Here is a 22,054-nt window from a genome sequence, read left to right on the forward strand (position 1 = left end):
TAGTAAAGGAACGTGCGTTGTTGTGTCCCGTCTGTGTGTACACAAAATCACTAGCAAAAAGACGTAACAAAAAATTTTTATTTATGTAGTGTAGATGCCTGATGATGGTTTTATATTATTACATACTCGATGTTTTGAACATGGATATAAGTAGATTCTATAATTAGTTAAGGTTTAGCCCATGATTCGATAAAGCAATCAATCAATCGTGATACTTTGCGCCATAAATTAATATTGTTCATTTTATTCCAGTCTAAGGAGTCATCATCGGTGCTCAGTTGTGATATATCAGCGGACGATAAGTTCATAGTGACGGGTTCAGGTGACAAGAAGGCGACAGTCTACGAAGTGATGTACTGAAGTGTCAGTGTCGGTAATCTCATAAGTTATAGGCAATAATGAACGTTGTTCGAGGTCCAGTGCGAAGTGACTGTGGTTTTATATCAAACTTTAGTTGACTGTATTCATTGTTACGGATTTTTTTTTAATTAAGGAAGTCATCAAATTATGGGTCTTATGAGGAATAATGCAAGCGTCAAATTAACGAAGAGATTTTAGTAATCTTTTGTGGTCAGTGGAAATATAATTTGTTCCTCTAACTGGAGAAATATCAGAGGACGTAGCTGTAGGTTTTATTCCAAAATGTGCTTTCGACTATAAACTTCTTGGTCGAATAAAATATAGTAAGGCTTTAATACATACTCACAGATCTTTTTCATAATGATAGGTTAGAGTAGTAGTACTTCTTGAGCTTGAGTGCTCAAATGTCGATCTGTGACGAGCTGGACAATATAACGAGTCCAAGTAGTGACGGTTCCATAGCAATCAGACTGTTATCGTGGGTTCCTTGCTAAATAAATGTTCCTCTTTATAACACATGGCTGAATAAATTCGTATTATCCTTTTAGTGGAAAGCTAAAGAAAATATAACAAGTATTTGTCTATCCACGAGTTTTTTTTGAGGCGAGAAGGTTTACGAACCTTTGAATTGTCGCGAAGTAATCGATGTTAATTTTAAAATTTTTATTTAAATGAAAATTTGGATTCGAACAGTATTATAATTATAATTTTAATGTTACGCTGCAGTGTTATTAGTATTAAAAAATCAGCGATATCGAGACTTCCAAGCATTTTATTATGTTATGTTGTTAACAATGAGTACAGCCAAATAAAGATGGTTGAATTAAGTGTAATTTTAATGTAACAAATAGATCAATGTTGCACCGTTAAACATGGATATTTTTAGTGTTATTATATATTTTTATAATGAAATAAGAAAATCATTTTATTAATTTTCCAAGTTGAATCTTGTTTCAAGAATGGTCCATTTATTACGAGTATTTATTTACTTTTCAGATTTTTAAGTTCTATCAGACTGATATTCTGGGTATTGTGAATAGTAGTGCGTCATTTGCGTATGGTATTATCAATTTCCAACATTATTTTAATTTGATGATAACTCGTCTAAATACGCACACGTCGGCTTTGCATTACGTATCTACGTGGGGTCAGTGTTGTCCCCAGTCATGTTCCTAAGGTATGATAGTTCGGGCGTCAACAATGTACGAACAGTACTGACGGCCCTAACATTGGCTCCTGAATGGAGTGTTGTGTATAAATAAAAGATAGTGCCTGTTCAAACATTTCATATTGAGTAGAAAATCGTGCTTTACAACTTTAGGTGAACAAGTTTTAATCATCAAAACAAAAGTTTCTATAATAATTGTTGACAATTTTAAGTGGTGATTAATGGGATACAAAGCGGTATTTGGAAGTATTTTTAAGCGTTCTGTTATTATCGACGAGTTCAAAGATATTTCCATACTTTAATGCCACTGTGAACATGGAAAGGAAAATTGGGGAAATGTTTGTTAAGATTCAGAGTTCAGACTGTTCTATAGGTAAATACTATGAACATTTTATTTCCAGTTTATTTTTTGCAATAATGTATTTAAAATTTTGTTTTCTATAATCTGACTGAAATTTTTATATCAAAGTATATTTTATTGTACTTAAAGTTTATACACAAATCGAATCTTTAAATATGAATTTCATTATTATAATGATCTGCAAATTGTGATATTATTTCTTCAATGACGTTTTAGTATACCGAGTATGCAAAACCAGATTGACTACAAACATTTGATTGTTATTTTTCTGCAAAATTGAATCGTATTATGTACTTTGATTATATTTATTATTTCGATAAAAGCTCATAGTTTTATTTTTTACTACCTCTGTGTACACTGTTCAGTCATGGACAACAGGAACTTCTATAGGTCAGGTCAGTATTGCCAGATATCGAAAATTCAAACCGAAAAAAGAGGTTTATTTCAAAATCCTAAATATTATATTATAATAAATATACATAGACTATCAGAGCTTTTTATGTATGTAGGCTCTAGAGGCCATTTTTGATCGTTGCTGTGTAAGTAATACAAAAGCATCCACCTGGATATCGAGTAATGATTTGTAGGTACCTAATCTAATTTGAACTCATAATATTAACAGCTGCTGGTTTTAATCGCGTTCATAACAGATGACCTCGTGGGTAAACCCTTTAGCAAGAAAATCGATAACTCGTTATCTGACACAGATCTGTCAATATCATATTTTCAAATAATATCAAGGGTTCTGGCGATAATATCAATGGTTCTGATGACTTGTTTTCTGTGGAGAAGGGAGTGGATGTTAGTATATATGATATGAGCAGATGATAGAGAGGAATGGAAGCGGAAAACATTACCTCGACCCCTAATAACTAGAGAACAAGGAAGATGATAACATAATTGAATTTATACCTTCCAAAAATTTCATCAGGCTCTAGTTTTAAAATATTAGCTGATTGACCCCAAGTCACTTTCAATCCCGTTTTCCTATTGCTTGACGCTTTGTCACTGAAAAGCAATTGATGTAGGTAGGTATGTTTATCGGGAAAACTAAATATTTGATTTCAGCAGATAACTAAGCAATCAGCCAATCGGTCGTATTGTGCTCTACGGTAATTGCGTATACGCATGGGATTGGTTATTTTCTAATTGGATTGGTATTAGCGTAATTAGCAGCCTAGCCTTCTTATCATGTATGTAATATACCTACCTATTCAATTCCAAATTCATACTCACTACGAAACGTGATTCACACACATACATACATATTTACATACATTAGTAAATAATAAGTTAATTTTTATTTGTAGATGTTAAGTTACTGGTCGATTACCTAACTGTTTTACCTGCTGGTAAGGTCAGTCCAGGAAAAACAGATGCTTTTTATACCTTAGGTAGGTATTTAAAATAAATAAAGATCTGTCGATTTAAAAAATGCCTGTTCAATTTATTCTTAAAAGTAGTTAATGCATAATGCACATATGCACATAGGTATTGCTGAAAAGCTATATTTCGTGGAGAAATAAAAACAGGTCGATTTTCTAAACTTGCGAAACTCTATTTCGATAGGCAATCGTACTTATCAAAAACACGTTTGTATTTGCAACGTTAAGTTGAGATTATTCGTATTAACTCTCTGTTTCTAGGAATCGTTAATAAGCTTTACGTAGGTAATGAAAATCGGCGATATATCGCGATTACATACCTACAATGATATCATTGAACACCCGGCTTCTGCTTAGGTAGGTACATATATTAGGGGGTCATAAATCGCACCAGGCTGGATCTTCTCAGGCGTAGCCACTTATTGGCTAGGCGGGGCAGTGCCCCGGGGCCCTCGAGCCCTTACCAGAAAGTCTCGATCGAACTGAACTTTTGAAAACTGAACTTTTGGGTTGTATAAAATGTCCCCCTACAACCGCATTCCAGCCATATACAACAGCAAGTTCTCTTCACTAGACCCTTTTGACACATCTCGTTCCTCGAACAGAAAACTTATACTAGAATCCAGCGGCGGCCCTAGCCATTGCGAGGCTACGTGCGGCAGGTCTATGCGAGGCCCTTTGTCTAGAACCGGCGAGAGATGTCGTGCGGTGTTCCGCAGGGGTCGGTTCTGGGGCCGCTCTTGTGGAACATCGGCTTCGACTGGGTGCTGCGCGCCGACCTCCCTAGCGGCGTCAGCGTGGTCTGCTACGCTGACGACACGCTGGTTCTGGCACAGGTGAGGTCGCAACAGGAGGCGGCTGACATAATGACGCGCGGGGTTGCGACAGTAATCGAGAGGATCCAGCTGGTGGGCCTAGAGGTAGACTTGCACAAATCCGAGGCCATGTGCTTTCATGGGCTTCGGAACGCGCCACCTTCAGGCTCCCAAGTCACGGTGGGGGGGGGGGGGGTTCCCATCGGCGTCGAGAGGGCGATGAAATACCTGGGACTCGTCCTCGACAGCCGGTGGAACTTCGTCGAGCATTTCCGACGTTTGGGTCCCAAACTGGAGAAGGCAGGTGCTGCATTCAGGCGGCTCCTGCCCAACCTGGGAGGCCCAAACGCCCCCTGCCGTAAACTCTACGCGGGAGTCTTACGGTCCATGGCCCTTTACGGGGCCCCGGTATGGGCACGTTCGGTACGGAAGCGGGCCGTACACTACCTGAACGTGCCCCAAAGGGTGATAGCCATCAGGCTAATCCGGGGGTACCGCACGATCTCCCGCGATGCAGCTGGCCTACTAGCCGGACTGCCACCGTGGGATCTGGAGGCGAGAGTCTTCTTGCGCCTGTACGACTGGCGCGAGGAGGCTCAGCGCCGGGGGGAAACCCCGTTGCCGCGGCAAGTTGTCGCGCAGCGGGCAGAGCTCCGGCGCGATCTCATGGTGGCCTGGAGGGAGCGACTGTCGCAACCCAGTGCAGGGCACGCCACCATCATGGCGGTAAGTCCCCTCTTTGAGGACGTACCGCATGACGCAGGTCCAGTGGCGGATTTACAAATTTGCCGCTAGTAAGCCATTCAATTTTTGCCGCCCCTAATGATTGTGAACTTAATGATATTTCTGTCAGTTACTAGATTATTTTTGCAACCCGCTATATACTGAAGAGTTTAATGTTGACCTAACAAGTTTATTTGACAGCGACTTTAAAGCGTAAAACCTCTGTAACTTTTAAACGGCTCAATTGATTTTCATCAAACATGTCTAAGAACACTCGCCCGTAAAACACCCGTAATACAACAAAAAACTATATTGAAATCGGTTCATTCGTTCGGGTCCTATGATCAGTGGCGGCGTAACATCGGGTGGCACCCGGGGCGGACTACCTATTGAGCACCCCCCAAAAAAAACGACAAAAAATTTGTAATTGAAGTACTTAAAAATCGAGTAGAATTCATTCATGGTGCTTTTTGCTAGGTTTAACATAAAGAAACCGGAGTCAGATCACTGCAAACTTATAAAGCGCTAGCAAGCGAGCGCGAAATTTTTTAGTTTTGGGACACAAAAGTGCCCAAACAAGTGTGAAAAAAACTACTGTAAAGAGAAGAAGCCGCGAGCGTAGCGAGCGCGAAATTTTTGATTTTTGGGACGCAATGATACGCAATGATAAAGAAATTAGAAAAAAGGTGAAATTTTTGAGTCTTGGAACACAAAAATACTCAAACAAGTTTGAAAAAAACCAGTGTAAAGTGAAAAAGCTGCGAGCGCAGCGAGCGTGAAATTATTTGAGGTTTGGGACACAAAAGTCCTCCACCTCTTCAACACTATAGAAATCATCAGCGTAGAGCGTCAGTTGTTTTTGCTACTTCAGAGCTTTAACTTTTTATTAGATTGAGGACTCTAAGAGCGCAAGAAATTAATAAACCAGAAATTATGAAAAAATCGCGAGCGAAGCGAGCGGATGTTTTTGTATAACTTTGAGGAATTAAATTAAGTAATCAAAAATAAACAAGAAGGAGAGGGGTGACAGTGCCGCCTCGACGTCTTGCGCATGCACTGTTGTAGTTTTGTTTAAAATTTGAATAGCGTGCAGTGACTGGTAGTGAACCTAGGCTTTGCAGATTAGAATGGCACCCTCAGTGACTTGTTCCTTCTGCCCGTGCCATCCTGGTCGTGCAGATAACACAGGAAGATCCTGTGTTACGAGTTTTTATTTTATTTTTATTGAAATGCTATTGGAATATTTATAAATTCATGATCACATAATACCTAAGTATATATAACAGTGCGTTTATTAATCGTTTATTTATATATGGATTGTGTACTCGTATAATTATAAAAAAAATCTGTAAACAAAAAAAGTTAAATTTGCCGCCCCTCTAAATCTGCCGCCCTAGGCACTGGCCTACTTGGCCTATTGGTAAATCCGCCACTGCGCAGGTCCTCACCGGACACGGTTGTTTCGGGAGGTACCTGCACCGAATCGGTCGTGAGGAGGCGCCCGGGTGTCACCATTGTGCGGACAGCCCCGAGGACACGGTGGACCACACAGTCCAGGTGTGCCCCGCATGGGGGGGGCACCGCCGGGTCCTCGTCGAGGCTTTGGGCGGCGGCGACCTCTCGCGTCCGGCCCTGGTTCAGGCCATGGTCCGGGGCGCGAGGGAATGGGATGCCGTCGCCTCCTTCTGCGAAGCGGTCATGCTCGAGAAGGAGGAGGCGGAACGCCAGAGAGTACGCACCTCTCATCCCGGCCGCCGCGCTGGACCAGGTAGACACCATGGGCGCCGGGTGTCGCGTGATGACTCCCGGCCACCGTAGGCGTGGGTCTGGGCGGTGAGTTTGGGTGGCTCATCGTCCCTCTGTCTGCTTAGACGACAGACCCGTGTCGACGGTGCGCGTTGTTCCACGCGCTCCTCAAAGAGATGTCAGCAACCCCAGCGGGGCCCAGCAGGGCCAAGGCCTGCCGGGGCTGCGGGTTGTTCGAAAGAGATACCGCGGCCCTGGTACATAAAAGGCCTATGACGGAACACGACGGTTTTTAGTCAGTAAGAGTCTGACACTCCCTCACCGCTGCTAGCCCACAGCGGGAGGGGTCATTTGATGATTTTTGACGTCGGAAAAAAAAGGCCCTTTGTCTAAAGTGAAAAGTATGTGTTGCGAGAGTAAGCTGGCGTTTTGATTTAGCTAACCGTCATGTTTGAGGAGAAATGCTCAAGTTAAACTAATTATTAAAATTTTATTTTTACTACAGTTTATATTTAAAGAATCACAAAATTAACAAATATTAAACTAAAATCTTTAATTAATTCAGAATAATCGAATGAATGAGCATCGTCATTTTCGATCGAAAGAATAGCAAGGGCTGAAAGTCGATCTTGTGTCATCGAATTCCTTAAACATGTTTTAATAATTTTAAGCCTCGAAAACTGCTTTTTCGATATTATTATTTTATTATTCGAATTCTCAAGACTATTTCGGTAGTGGGATAAATTTCAGTTAAATTATTTTCTAATATACATTTCAGCACCGAGATAATATTCAGCTCTTCGTATAACTGATTCATGGCCGTCTCTGGCTCATGTAGCGCCCGGGTGCAATCAGGACCCAAGCGATCCCTATGTATTGAAAGATTGTAACTTGAGTAGTTCGCACGTCGTAAATAAGAAAGTTCATACGGAAACTAGGAGTTATTTTCTTGTTAATAAAAGGACTTAAAGCGGCGCTACCTTCTAGGTTCGGCTAAAAAAGGATGAAAAAATAAAACAAGCGTAAAGTCAAGCACCCGCGAGCGTAGCGAGCGCAAAAATTTTTGAGCTTTAGGTCACTGAGCACCTAAATTTGTATAATAAATAACAGTGCAAGGTCAAGTCGCGAGCGTAGCGAGCGCGAAAATTTTTGAGTTTTGGGACATTTTTTAAAAGCAAGCACAAATAAAAAGAATCCGTGACTGGATCGAGAGCCAGTTGCTTTGTTACTTTGGTGTTCCAACTTTTTGTTAAATTGAGGACTCAAAAAGTAAACGCAGGATGAATTATAAATATAGAAAAAATGCACATTTTTTTTCTTGGACCAGACCAGATATATATCTTCTAATTATATTTTTTTTATATTAGTGTGGGTTGTAGCGCGAGGCCCCTCCAAGCGCGAGGCCCTGTGCGATGGCACAGTTCGCACAGCCCTAGGGCCGCCACTGCTAGAATCTTTGTCCCAGAATAAGTAGTGCCATAATAAGTTAATTTAAATGATAAAAAAAGAACCCTTTCAACCCTCAACCTCTTATACTAAAATAACCAATACGGATCACAATTGATTAATAATAATAAATAAATATTCTGAGGGAGTACAACTCTCAGATTCCATAAACCTGAGATCACTCTCCGCAAACGATACATATAAATACTTGGGTATGGCGGAGGGGTTAGGCATCAATGTGGCTGTCATGAAACAGTCATTACGGGAGCGTTTCTTTGGCCGCCTGAATAAGGTCCTAAAAAGTTCCTTATCAGGCGGCAACAAGGTTCGCGCCTATAATGGTTGGGTCATGCCAGTCCTGATGTACTCCTTCGGCATACTCAAATGGACTCAAACTGAATTGGATGCCTTGGATAGGAGAGTCCGCACACTGCTGACCGCAGAACGAATGCATCACCCACGATCGTCGGTGATGAGACTGTACATCCCACGGAAATGTGGAGGCCGAGGCTTTTTAAATGCAAAGACGCTCCACAACCGTGAGGTGTGCAGTCTCAGAGAATATCTTCTCAAAAGCGACGTGGGTATGCATCGTGATATGTGTTGAAAGAAACCCAAAATGGACTCGCAAACTATGTATTATCGGATTACACCAAGCTCAGAATTTACGAGAGACAACCTTCAACGTCGGTAGCCGGAACAAGAAGAAGGAAAAATCCGTACCATCCTACGGTGTTGCCATCACAAAATTAGTGAGGTGCAAGTGAATTAGTCGATGTGACAGATACTATTATTAAATATTAAAATCGTCTATGTTTTCATAATCTAACATTCGGCTAATCCTGACGTCAAACGCGGCCTCGCGTTTAACAAATCGAAAAAAAATAAAAAAAATAATAATAATAAAAGAGAGGGCAAAATGTACAGAGAAGTAACGTTAAAATTAACATTGGTTATGGGCACTCTCACCCAAATCGACTCACTCTTATAGCTAATGTCGAGTATGGGCACTCTCACCCAAATCGACTCACTCTTATTGCTAATGTCGAGTATGGGCACTCTCACCCAAATCGACTCACTCTTATAGCTAATGTCGACTATGGGCACTCTCACCCAAATCGACTCACTCTTATACTAATGTCGACTATGGGCACTCTCACCCAAATCGACTCACTCTTATAGCTAATGTCGACTATGGGCACTCTCACCCAAATCGACTCACTCTTATAGCTAATGTCGACTATGGGCACTCTCACCCAAATCGACTCACTCTTATAGCTAATGTCGACTATGGGCACTCTCACCCAAATCGACTCACTCTTATAGCTAATGTCGACTATGGGCACTCTCACCCAAATCGACTCACTCTTATAGCTAATGTCGACTATGGGCACTCTCACCCAAATCGACTCACTCTTATAGCTAATGTCGACTATGGGCACTCTCACCCAAATCGACTCACTCTTATAGCTAATGTCGACTATGGGCACTCTCACCCAAATCGACTCACTCTTACAATTTCACTCAAGGAATCGCAACAATAACTCATCTCTAAGAAATAATAATATATGTCTCTTATACAATTTATGTACGGTTTATCGATATTTCCTTCTTATTATATTCAATGTAATAATATGTTATGATCTTTGCAATGTATCTCATACATAATTAATGAACAACTAATATAATTCTCTTTTTAATCTAACAATTTAAATCACTTAATCACTTCACATTTATGTTCAATATTATGTTTGTAAATTTTACAATTCATTCATAGTATAGGTATTATAAAATATATAGCATAGTGTAAGTATAGTATAAATTCATGATCACTTGAAAGATTTAATACAATATATGTCACTTGAATTAATTCTGACCGCTTACTTATTACATAATAACACTTAATAAACCGTTCTATATCATTTTCTATCATCTAAAATGACCTATAACAACGCACCACACATTATCCGCATCTACTCTGAATCACTTGACATTGCATCATGATCATAAACTAGCCAGGGATGTAACCTATCGACAGCAAAGACAGACCTAGACGGTTTACAGCCTTCCTTTCGGGTTATAGGGGTGTCTTCTATCTCATAACGATCATTACCGATGACTTTTGAAATTCGAAACGGTCCTACACACTTCGGTAGCAACTTACGACTTTGTCCCGGGTCTGTGCGAATATCCTTCTCGACTCTAACTATAGTTCGGCCATTCAGAGAATGCGTTCCTGACACGTCGCGATTGAACTGACGACGTAACTTTGCAATGGCGTTGCAGTTACGATAAAAATATTTTTGCTGGTTGTTTACCGTTTTAACAATTGAGGAGCATTAAAACAACATTATTATATCAATAATCAATGAATGTTATTACGTCGTCAGTTCAATCGCGACGTGTCAGGAACGCATTCTCTGAATGGCCGAACTATAGATCTCCTAATTTATATTGACTTGGTTTCTTATGAGCCCTATCAAAGCGCTTTTTCTGTTCTTGTTGACTAATTTGAATTCGGGACTCTGCATCGGACCTCATCACATCACGGTCTAAAGGAGAATGGGATTCCGAGACTACTGGGTTCATGAAGGCATCTGAGACGCCTGTTGTTTGGATACCAAATAACATTTCAGAGGGACTACGGCCAGTAGATTTGTTGACGGTATTATTCAGGGACCATTGAATTTGTGGAACGCACAAATCCCATTCATTTTCAGGTTTGCCATGGTTAGTAGATGTTATGGCTTCGACTATAGTTCGATTATACCTCTCTACTTGGCCATTTGCCCTGGGTGAAGCGACAGCGTTCAAAATATGCTTGACACCTCTGCCGTTGATGAAATCTGAAAACTCTTTGCTGGTGAAACTTGTACCACGATCGGATATTATACGACGTGGTACTCCAAACAACGAGAAATATTCAGAAAACACCTGAATAGTTGTACTGCTCTTGACACTTTTCACTGGTTTTATGTAAATAAATTTGGTAAAGGCGTCGATTATTACTAAAATATGACAATTTTTCTTCTTACTCAAGGGAAAGGGGCCGCAATGGTCTGTATGAAGGGTATCAAATGGTTTGCTTACTTTAAGTATGGGATGAAGCTCTCCTTCTTTAGCCCCAGCCGGAATCTTATTATGGGCGCAGCTTAGACAAGAGTTGCAATACTTCTTTATAAACCGTCGCATTTTCTTAAACCAATAAATTTGGCTAACCCTATTGTAAGTTTTCTCAAAACCAAAGTGACCGCCATCGTCATGATTCATACGAACTACTTGCCATCTCACTGATTTCGGAACCACCCATTTTAAATTAACTTCGTTATTTTTATAGATCACTATTCTATACAAACGTCCATTTTTTATGGTATAATTTTTATGAATCTCGATTACGTCTTTTGTATCGGGATCATTCAAGATGTTCATTATTCTCTGTACTTCTGAGTCCTGTCCCTGAACTGTGGCTAGCCACCCGTCCTCGTCTACAGCCAAAACTTCAACAACTTCCACGTCATCCTTTGACTCTGATATATTTGGGTTGCGTGACAGTGCATCGACATGACTCATCCTAGCCCCATCCCTATGCTCCACAATAAAGTCGTATTCCTGCATCGTTAAGTACCAACGTGCTACTCTAGGTATTAAGTCCTTTTTTATCATTGTGCTGCGTACAGCGGCACAATCCGTGACAACCTTAAATTGTTTTCCCAAAACATACACTCGGAATCTATTCAACGCACAAACTACAGCCAGAGTTTCAAGCTCATATGAGTGCAATTTGCTTTCGTCCGTTGTAGTTTGACGACTGTAATATGAAATGGGATGAAAAGGCTCTGAATTGACTCTTTGCATCAGTATCGATCCTATACCAAGTTTACTCGCATCCGTGTGGATTTCTAATTCTGCCTGAGGGTCATATAATGCTAAAACTGGTCTAGTGGTCAATCTGGTTTTTAATTCATTAAAAGCGTTCAGCTGTGGTTCATCGAAACACCACACGGCATTCTTTTTCGTAAGGCTTGTCAGAGGTCTAGCTATTACGGAGAAGTTTTGAATGAAACGTCTAAAATAGCTGGTGAGGCCCACAAATTGTCGTACCTCGTGAACGTTTTTCGGTGTAGGAAAATCAATTACTGCCTGAATTTTAGCTAGTCCTGGGCGAATACCATCCGCACCTATCTCATAACCCAAATAATTTATACGAGTCTGAAAGAAATCACACTTTTTCAAATTTAATCTGAGTTGTGCTGATCTTAACAATTGGAATACCTTTTCTAATTTGTCTAAACCCTCTTCTATTGTCTGAGACATTACTAAAAGGTCATCCATGTATGCTAACGCCAAATCTTGTTTACCTTTCAGCATGGAATTAATAGTACGCTGAAAAACGCTAGGTGCATTAGCCAATCCAAATGGCATCCTTTCAAACTCAAATAGACCATCTGGCGTCGCAAATGCCGTGAAGCGCTTGCTTTTTTCACACAAAGGCACTTGATAATACCCTGAGGTTAAATCAAGGCTTGAGAAGAATTTATTACCTCCTAACCTATCTAACTGGTCCTCAATACGAGGCAATGGGTATTTATCTTTGAGTGTCTTTCTATTTAGCGATCTATAGTCAATACACAGACGTTTATCACCATTTTTCTTACTAACCAGAATAACAGGGCTTGAATAATCTGAAGTACTTTCGCGTATAATACCATTGGTCAGTAATTCTTCTACGATTTTATTGAGGTGTTCGCGTTCACTTTGGGAAACCCTATAAGGGTTGTATACGACAGGCCTATTATCAGTTAAGGTTATATCCATTTCAGTCAAATTTGTTTTACCTAACTCTGACAAATTCATCGCAAAACAATCTCTATACTTCTCTAATAGATTTAACAATTTTTGTTTCTGTTCTCCAGTCACCATCGCACAAATTTTTACCTCGGCTAAAGGTAAAGGCTCGTACTCTTTGGTTTCTGTAGTTAAGCCTATATATTCCGTGTTAATTTCAGTATATTGCTGACCGCGAGCTAATAAAGTTCCTTTGGCAATTTCTAAATCATTAGCTGACAAATTGACTAACATTAAATAACCTTTGCCTGCTTCGAATTGGAAGAGCCCCGGCAACACAACATATTCGTTGTTAGGTAAGATTCGAAGATTGTGTTGAAAAAATATTCCTCCTGAGTAATTATTATTTGTATTGACATCAATAGGCATAACAGTTTTGTGTTTAATAACAGTATCACTGTCGGAGTATACTTTTATTTTAAAATCATTATAACTCAGATCTGGAGTTTGTATAAAAACTAATTCTTCAGTTGTCTTCAATAGTATCACATTAGGTTTCTCGGTAAAAGATTGACCAACTAAAATTGACATGCTTAAATACTGATCATCTACAACTAGCACCTCTGTCTCTGCCTGAACCGGACCTATTTGTACATTGGCTATTAATCTACCAATTGGCTTCACTGAGGAGTTACCAAACCCCTGTAAAACTGGTAAATTATCGGTCGTCCAACAATCATTTATCAATTTAGCATCAGAATACCGTATAAGAGTACATTTACTCCCTAAATCTACGTATCCGTGCAGCACAGTATCACCTACCTTGACTTCTTTATAGTATTTAGCATTATTGCTTAGACTATTGGTTATACACATAACACTCTTAGTTTGTTCCGTCGAACTAATATTTTTATTTGCTTCATCATTAATATTACCATTTTTCTTTCGACAATCCTTACTATCATGACCTAATTTAAAACAAATGTTGCATTTCCTAATTGGTTTGTTACATTTTAAACTTATATGTCCTAATTCATTGCAATTGAAACATCTAATTTGATCTGTACTGTTAAACACTCTAGTTTGTTCATGTGTTATCTTATTAAGCTGTCTTGAATGTGTAGCAGTTCGGTTACGATTGTGGTTGGGTGGTGTGTTATTTTCGTGCTGTGATACCGTGCGCAAATAGTTGAGGACCTGTTCTGGTTCACTAAACATACAAGCTCCCGCTCCCATTCGTACAAATTTATCATCGATACCATGTATAAGGCAACCGACAGCCTTTTTACCAGCTATCTCACATTTATTTATAAGAGCAATTTTGTCATAGTAGTAATGTTCTAAAGACTGCCCAAACCTACACCTAAACTTTAACATGTTTGTTAGAAGGTCACCGTAGTTTTCATTTGATGGAAAAGCTAATTTCAATTTTTTAATCCATTCATCCCAGCTATATAAGACTGAGGGCAAACCTTGATACCATTTTTTGGCTAAACCGGTTAATTTGGGTAGAGCATAGTGGCAAATTTGACGGTCATTCCACGAGTAAATTTGCGCACACTCATTAACCTTGTTTATCCAGTTCTCGATTGTCTGACTATTGTCACTAGGGTCAAATTCTGGAACAACACTAAACGAGACTGGAAAGTTGTTTTGTGCCCAGAAATTTGGAGGTACTGGTGCAGAATTTCTACTTGGAGTATTGATACAGTTTTGATCGCGGTTGTTGTCCAATAAACCAGTTTCAGGTTGATAACTTACGGCGGCAGGGGTATTTGACCTATTTATTAGATTCTGAGACATTAACGGGGGAGTTTGGGTTAATTCCCGATTAACGTTTTTGCTAGGGGACCTATGCTCACGACGTTCAGAGTGCGCGTGTTTTCTACCGTGAGTTTTACGGTTACGAGAATGCTTATCGTCACGCCTACGTCTCCGTCTCCGCTTGCGACGTGACCTACGTTCATTGTCGTCAGTATCACTAAACGTAGAATCTGGGGGTCTACTCTTATTCAACGAAACGAAACTTCGATATCGAACGAAATTCAAACGAAGTTTCGTTAGTGACCCTACTCTATTTCATTTTCGGATGCGCATACGAAGTTCGGAATCATAGACAATTATCGTGAACGAATGGAATCTATAATATTGTGTGGGGCTTTTATGATGTCGACTAAACTAAGTTACGGTTTTTACTTTAACTTGAAATTATTAAAATTTTCAGCTTTACTTATTCATGTAACATTATAAATGTGATTCATTACATATTTCTTCTAAGATTCATGCAAACAATCTAAACTTTCAGGCAAAAAATATATTTTCAACTACTTTCGACTCGACACTATAAAAAGCCCTTTGACAGTCATGGCTAACCAACTAATTTGAAGAGTACTATTCCATGCCAAAAATGGGTAATCACGTATGACAACCAAAAATAGCTGCATAATACAATCTAATCATAACATGTCGACTTAAGATTTTTTGTTTGAATACTTTGATAAGTTTTCTGAAGTGTGTTTCTCAAGTGTCGTATTTAATAAATCATGTTTCCAAGTGCTTTTATACCAAGGTACGAGTTCCCTAAGGAAGTATTATGTCGTACTTTACTACAGTCCGACTTCTACGTACGTCTGCTGTATTTTGGTTCGCAACAAGTTTTGGATTTAAAAACTTCGTGAGTAGATATCATATTATACCAATGCAACATTTGGTTTCGCTCTAACACCATTGCCTTTTCTAATACTAATCATTTATAGTTTCAGTTTAAAATGGCTCCATATACGGGGTTCGGCAACTCCTCAACAAATCGAAACCGTTCTCAATTTCCTGGACGAACATAGAGATTTAGCTCGCGGGAGGTTGAATAGTTGATCCCAGCCACAACGATAACCTGAGAGTCCACCTGTAATAGCTGCCTATGTACCACCACCATTGACACAAGAATGCCTGACTTTCACACCTTGTAAGTATTTTACTATTGTAAATAAATTGTACACAATATAGATAACATTTTTTTGAGTGTATTTATAAGAAATACTCTTCATAAAGAATACAGATTAACTTTATACTATTGAATAATGATTGTATCTTTTTTATTTTATTTGCATATGGTATTAAATGGGTCAAGTGTTAAGTTGAGAACTTTTTGTTGTTACTTAACCCTTTCAAGTGTCTTAGCCATATTTTGTTTACACTGTTGTTCAGAGCTATTGACTTGAATTGGAATGTTGTTTTGCAGCCTCTCAACACTGTACAAGGAGACGATCTGCCAGCACACGTGTAAGAAGCAGATTGTATCAATAAGAAGAGGAGCGTGCACAGAGATAGAGACGGTGAAAACCGCAGAGCTTGCAGGCATAAGACGTGAATTGGCAGGCATCAGTCCTAACCCTACATAACACAATAAAGGAATATCTGGATAGCAATTAAGATTTTGTTAGTGTATTGTTAGTTATTTGTGTTTAGTATTTCTTTGTTATTAATTTGTTATGTCAGGGTTAAAGTAAATAAAACTTTAAGCATATATTTTATTCTTTTATTAAACTCTCTTTTATTAAAAGTAATAATATCATGTCAAATTCTTAAAATCGATAATTAATATAGTTCTAGTTGAACATGTTATGATGTGCTCGAGTAGAACTTTGTCCTACCTATTCCTTCCAAAATGTGCACTAACAAAGCTCTGCAAAGTTGTATCTGCCTTCAAGAGCTTTATCTATAGGTGTCATCATATGCTCCCTTAGAGCATACCCAGAGTCACCTAAAATAAATATGAAAATATGTGAATAACACTACTACTTAATTAATGATAATGATATAAATGGGAAAGTTTGGGGTACCGCTTTTATCCCAACTTGAATAAATATATTTAAAATGCAATAAAGTCAAACGTACCTAATAGATAAACTGTTTAATTCTGGAGACCTTCCAAGTGGCTTCTAACATCACACTCTCTCCGAATATAAGCATCATGTGTTGCTCCACCAAATGACACATTCACATTTGTTATGGGTATAGCAATCACTGTCACATATCTGCAAAATAATAAAGGATTGATCAGCATCATAATAAACAACAGTCAATGCCTCAATTAAATCATTGATGTTTAGTTCTTATAGGTACTTACAACTTGGGTGTTAAGAGAATGAAAATATTTTCGATTAAAATATTGTTCCTCATGCTCCAGAAGGTCTAACAATTACAATATGTGTTGTTTGGAGATAATAAAGGCACGAATTCCTGGCTCAACTCTTCGAAAAATTGCCGACTGAGTCGTGTGATTTCCTACAAACACTACGTCGGGAATTTTGCTAATATTTAATTGATTGCGCAAGCACTGCCGGTTCCTTCTTCTGTCTACACGATCTTCACGTAAATCTGCTTTGATTTAAAGCATTATTGTAGCCTTTGCCAATAATTTTCATACAAAATTCACAAAACGAAAACTAATACGAAAATCAAACGACAACTCTTTTGGTTTCGTTGAATTTGAGGTTAAAATTCCGAAGTTTCGTCTGTCAAAATCAAATATTCGTTCGTAGCATTTCGAATTAGAGTAGGTTTATAGACAATAAACGTCAAACAATCTTCGTTCGTACGAAATTTCGGAACGAAATGGAACCGTGGTAAGAAGTTCGCGAAATTTCGTACGAAACTTCGTTTTTCGTTGAATTAGAGTAGACCCCCTGAATTCGAGTAACTACTACCTTCGACTGAATCGCGCCTCTTTCGGCCAGGTCTTCCCATTGTACTCACTAGTAATGCAATGTGTAAATGATTCAAAGCACAACAAAATATATAACCAAACAAGTAAAGGATCACAACAATTTAAACATGCACATCAATTTGTAACAAATAAAAAGACCAACAATCACCAGACAATAAACGTAGCAATTTACATAAAAAATAAATAAACTTCTATCTATATTGTTCAAATTACTATAAAACGTAAGCAGAATAATGATTTAAATGTCTTAATTTTCAAAACACCAACTATTCCAAATCACTTTACGTAGCTTATATGTGGGTAGTTCGAAGAAATAACAGCTAATACAATCTCCACTTGATAATGTCCAACTCTCGACTCTAGTAAAGTAATTAACACTTCGCACGTTCGCACGTCTTTGTTCTTGAGATATCCGAGTAGTAACAAGATAATGCTTCAACATCTGACCTTATAAATCCAGGGTCCAGGAGACTGCAGCATCAGGCACGTGGATAAACTTTGTCACTTCTGACTGTTGAAAGAAACCCAAAATGGACTCGCAAACTATGTATTATCGGATTACACCAAGCTCAGAATTTACGAGAGACAACCTTCAACGTCGGTAGCCGGAACAAGAAGAAGGAAAAATCCGTACCATCCTACGGTGTTGCCATCACAAAATTAGTGAGGTGCACGTGAATTAGTCGATGTGACAGATACTATTATTAAATATTAAAATCGTCTATGTTTTCATAATCTAACATATGGTAGCAGTGGACAAAGGACTCACCCCGCTATCGTTGGCAAATGAGAACTGGCGCAGACCTGTGGTACTAACTACCCATGATCGCAAGGAGGTATGGCAGAGCAAACAGCTACACGGACGCTTCTTCGGGGCTCTTCATGGCCCCGATGTAGACTTCAATGCGTCCGTATCTTGGCTACGCTTCGGTGACTTGTTTGGAGAAACCGAAGGGTTTGTATGTGCAATTATGGACGAAGTTATCCTTACGAATAACTACCGGAGATATATCGTGAAAGACGGGACGGTTGACATATGTCGGGCATGTCACCATCCGGGTGAGTCTATCAGACATATTATATCTGGTTGTTCTCGTTTGGCTAATGGTGAATATTTGCACAGACATAACCAAGTGGCCAAGATTATCCACCAGCAGCTTGCTCTGCAATACAACCTTGTAGACCTTGAGGTACCGTACTACAAGTATGCGCCCGACCCAGTTCTCGAAAAGGACCATATCACGTTGTACTGGGATCGATCTATCATCACTGACAGGACTATTGTAGCTAATAAGCCTGATATTGTGGTGATAGATCGATCAGCGCGCCGCGCGATGATAGTCGATGTCGCCGTTCCGCATGACGAGAACCTTGTGAAAGCTGAGAAAGAGAAACAAATAAAGTATCTCGACTTAGCGCACGAGGTTGTCGCCATGTGGAGTGTCGACACGGCTGTTGTTGTGCCGATTGTCGTTACGGCCAATGGTTTAATAGCCAAGAGCCTCGACGAACACCTCAGGAGGCTCTCGTTGGGCGGCTGGATCAAGGGACTGATTCAGAAGGCAGTACTCCTTGATACGGCACGTATTGTGAGGAGGTTTCTGTCTCTGGGACCCTAACCACCGGTACCTTGGACCCTGTGCCCGATATCGGTGGCAACCTATTTTTTATATTTTTAAATGTTTTTTATTTTTATATTTAATATTTAAAAATGTAAATTATATGCTTGAAAATAAATAAATACCAATTATAAATAAATATAATAAAAAATTCTTTATTTTCTCTTCAATTACAGTGTTAAGTACATTACAATACAGGTTGCTTTTGTAAGAGAATGGTGTCTGTTTAAGGTTACCCCTGTGTTACAGATCACCATTTATCCTTTTGAATGTTATACAGCACATTTTGTAAGGAGAGAGGCAAATAAAAATCCTAAAAACAACTATCTCTATTATCATAATGCCTGTATCACAAGTAATTTAAAATAAAATAGGAAAAAGCTAACAAACATAAGTCTCTGCACTTATTATTGCACATAAATATTTAGATATATAACCCAAAACTTAACATATAATTATGGTTTCTTCCACTTAAAAATACACATTATCAAAGAATAAATAATAATAACACACATTTATTAACTTAATATTAAGAGTCACTTTTCTGTGGGAACAATTACATACACAAATATGGTGAACTTCTAATTTATAGTAACATTATATAGTAACTTAATTAATAGTGAAGTCATTTTGAGATCATGTAATTTTCAATTACTTGCAAGAGTTAAAAATTGGCCTTAAAGACTAGATTAGAATATAGGTAGGGCAGATGAATCATTAGTCCTAGAAAGTTTTCTAGTTAGTAGAGTATATATTTTTTTTTTTTTTTTTTTTTTTATCTTGTAGTTTTTTTTTTGTTTCATAATTTAGATAATATCAGTTTTATTTTATATATCGAATTTACGTTTTGTTTTTAAATATTTCTTTTTTGTTTAATATCTAATTTTTATTAGTTAGGTTAGAGTATCTATAGTTCTTGTCTTATAATGAGGTTTTTTTACAAACTTGTAAATAATTACTGATTTAACTTAGTTTATAGGTTTTAATAGTTTTTCTGTTGAATCATAATCTAAGTTTTGAAGCCATGTAGTCACTAGTCAGCTTCTTCTTACATTGTAATTTAGTGTTGGTAACGATATTTAATTTTTGGTTTATTTTATTGTAAAGGAATGTCCCAAGAAAACCAAAAAAAATATGCGAGAAACTGGTGTTGTACCTGTTTATTGTGCATACAGTGGGGATCCTTTTATTCTGGGAATTATTAATTGAATTGTGTGTCAAAGAATGTTTTTTGAGAACTGTCATTAGAATGAAGAGCTGTCTAACAGTCAAAACTTTGCAATGTTGATACAGTTCAAAGGTAGGATGTAGTCTGGGTAGAAAACAACTGACTTTTAATACAGCTCTTTGTGCACGTTCCAAGTTTATGAGTGTAGACTTGCTTGTACCACCCCAAGAAGTAATGCAATAGATAAGTAGCGATTGACAAAGTGCATAATATACTGACTTGATAACTGCTGTATCTGAGATATGGCGTATGGTTTTGAAAATGAAAATTAGCTTGCGGATTCTTTTAACAAGTGCATCGATATGTTGTTGAAAATTCAGGTGGTCATCAATGAGAACTCCAAGGTATCTAATACAAGTGGTTTTAGTTAATTTAGGACATGCACATGAGCTATATAAGTCACAGTAATGTGCATAAAGGTTTAGATTTGGTTGTTCATTACTTCTTTATGTATAAGTCATATATTTTGTTTTGTCTACATTTAAGGTTAAGAGATTATCATAAAGCCATCTGTAAACTAAATTGAATCCGGTCTGTGCGTGAGAATAAACCTCATTCCATGAATCGCCGTCGAATAATAAAGCCGTATCATCTGCAAAAGTAATAATTTTACCATTTTGCAGGTTGATTTTGCATAAGTCATTGATATAGACAAGAAATAATGTGGGTCCTAGAATACTTCCTTGAGGTACTCCATACTCATTTGGTAGTTCATTACTAAGCCAGTGATCTATTTTTACGCTTTGAGTCCTGTCAGATAGGTAATCTGAAAACAATTGTAGTGGTAGACTTCTAACTCCTAATTTTTCTAATTTATTTAACAAGATTGGGACAGACACTGTATCAAAGGCTTTAGCTAGATCAAGATAGATAGCAATTATTTTCTTTTTATTGTCAAGCCCATGTACTATATGATCAGTTAGATCGTGGACCGCATCCGCAGTAGATCTACCTGAGCGAAAACCAAATTGCGACGAGGATAAAAGATTATTATTTTCTAAGAAATTGACTAGTCTATTGTTTATTAACCTTTCTAGGATTTTTGATAGTGTTGGAAGTATAGATATGGGTCTGTAGTTGTTTACACAGTGTCTGTCACCGCTCTTATATACAGGTACAATTCTTGATCTCTTAAAAGCTCGTGGGAATTTTCCAGTGGAGAAGGCAAGATTGCAAATATATGTCAGAGGTGGGACAACTATGTCCGAAAAGCGTTTGAGAAAGATCCCAGATATATTATCTAATCCTACAGCACAGTCATTGCGCAAATTTGTAATTAATGTTTTAATTTCATCTTCGTCCGTCGGAAGGAGAACGAGAGATTTATGAGAAGCGGAATCGAATTGAATGTTTTGGTGTTGAGTGGAATATTGGATTTGGTTCGAAAGTAGCTTTTCAGAAAGATTTTTGCCTATATTGGCAAAAAATGAGTTTACGTTATTAATAGACTCAGCAGGTGTCTTATCCGATATCAGTTCTGTTGGTGATTGACGAATTTTATTAGTAAACGTTATATTTTTAATAGCTTCCCATATTTTTTTTGTATTTTTACCGGCCTTGTTGATGGAATCTTTTTCGTAATTCCTCTTGACTTTTTTCAAAATATTATTACAAAAATTTCTGTATCTCCTTGATGTAACCTGTATTATATTATTGTCTGGATACTTTAGCGCTTTTTGATACAGTTTGTCT

At 38.2% G+C, this 22,054-nt stretch overlaps 1 protein-coding gene and 2 long non-coding RNA genes across 11 annotated transcripts in view; 2 read left to right on the plus strand and 1 right to left on the minus strand.

The window, feature by feature from the left end:
• Positions 1–2,211, plus strand: part of LOC124636815 (protein groucho-like) — a 28,402-nt gene extending 26,191 nt beyond the window's left edge. For all 8 annotated transcript variants that reach the window (XM_047172978.1, XM_047172981.1, XM_047172983.1 and 5 more), the window contains one exon: positions 253–2,211. In XM_047172978.1, the coding sequence (XP_047028934.1) occupies positions 253–360 (108 nt within the window). In that variant the 3' untranslated portion in view covers positions 361–2,211. The remainder of the gene's footprint in view (positions 1–252) is intronic.
• A 12,952-nt stretch (positions 2,212–15,163) lies between these two features.
• On the plus strand, positions 15,164–16,314 carry LOC124637164. The gene is made up of 3 exons (XR_006985187.1): positions 15,164–15,463; positions 15,552–15,751; positions 16,028–16,314. It is a non-coding gene; the product is annotated as an uncharacterized LOC124637164 (long non-coding RNA).
• On the minus strand, positions 16,303–17,928 carry LOC124637163. Of its 2 annotated transcripts, XR_006985186.1 has the most exons (3): positions 16,916–17,482; positions 16,684–16,823; positions 16,303–16,549 (listed from the first exon to the last, which is right to left on the minus strand). It is a non-coding gene; the product is annotated as an uncharacterized LOC124637163 (long non-coding RNA). The 2 variants fall into 2 exon arrangements; XR_006985185.1 differs by having other exon boundaries at positions 16,684–17,928.
• Positions 17,929–22,054: the final 4,126 nt, after the last annotated feature.

Source organism: Helicoverpa zea, chromosome 15 (genome assembly GCF_022581195.2).
Source record: "Helicoverpa zea isolate HzStark_Cry1AcR chromosome 15, ilHelZeax1.1, whole genome shotgun sequence".
Lineage (NCBI taxonomy): Eukaryota > Metazoa > Arthropoda > Insecta > Lepidoptera > Noctuidae > Helicoverpa > Helicoverpa zea.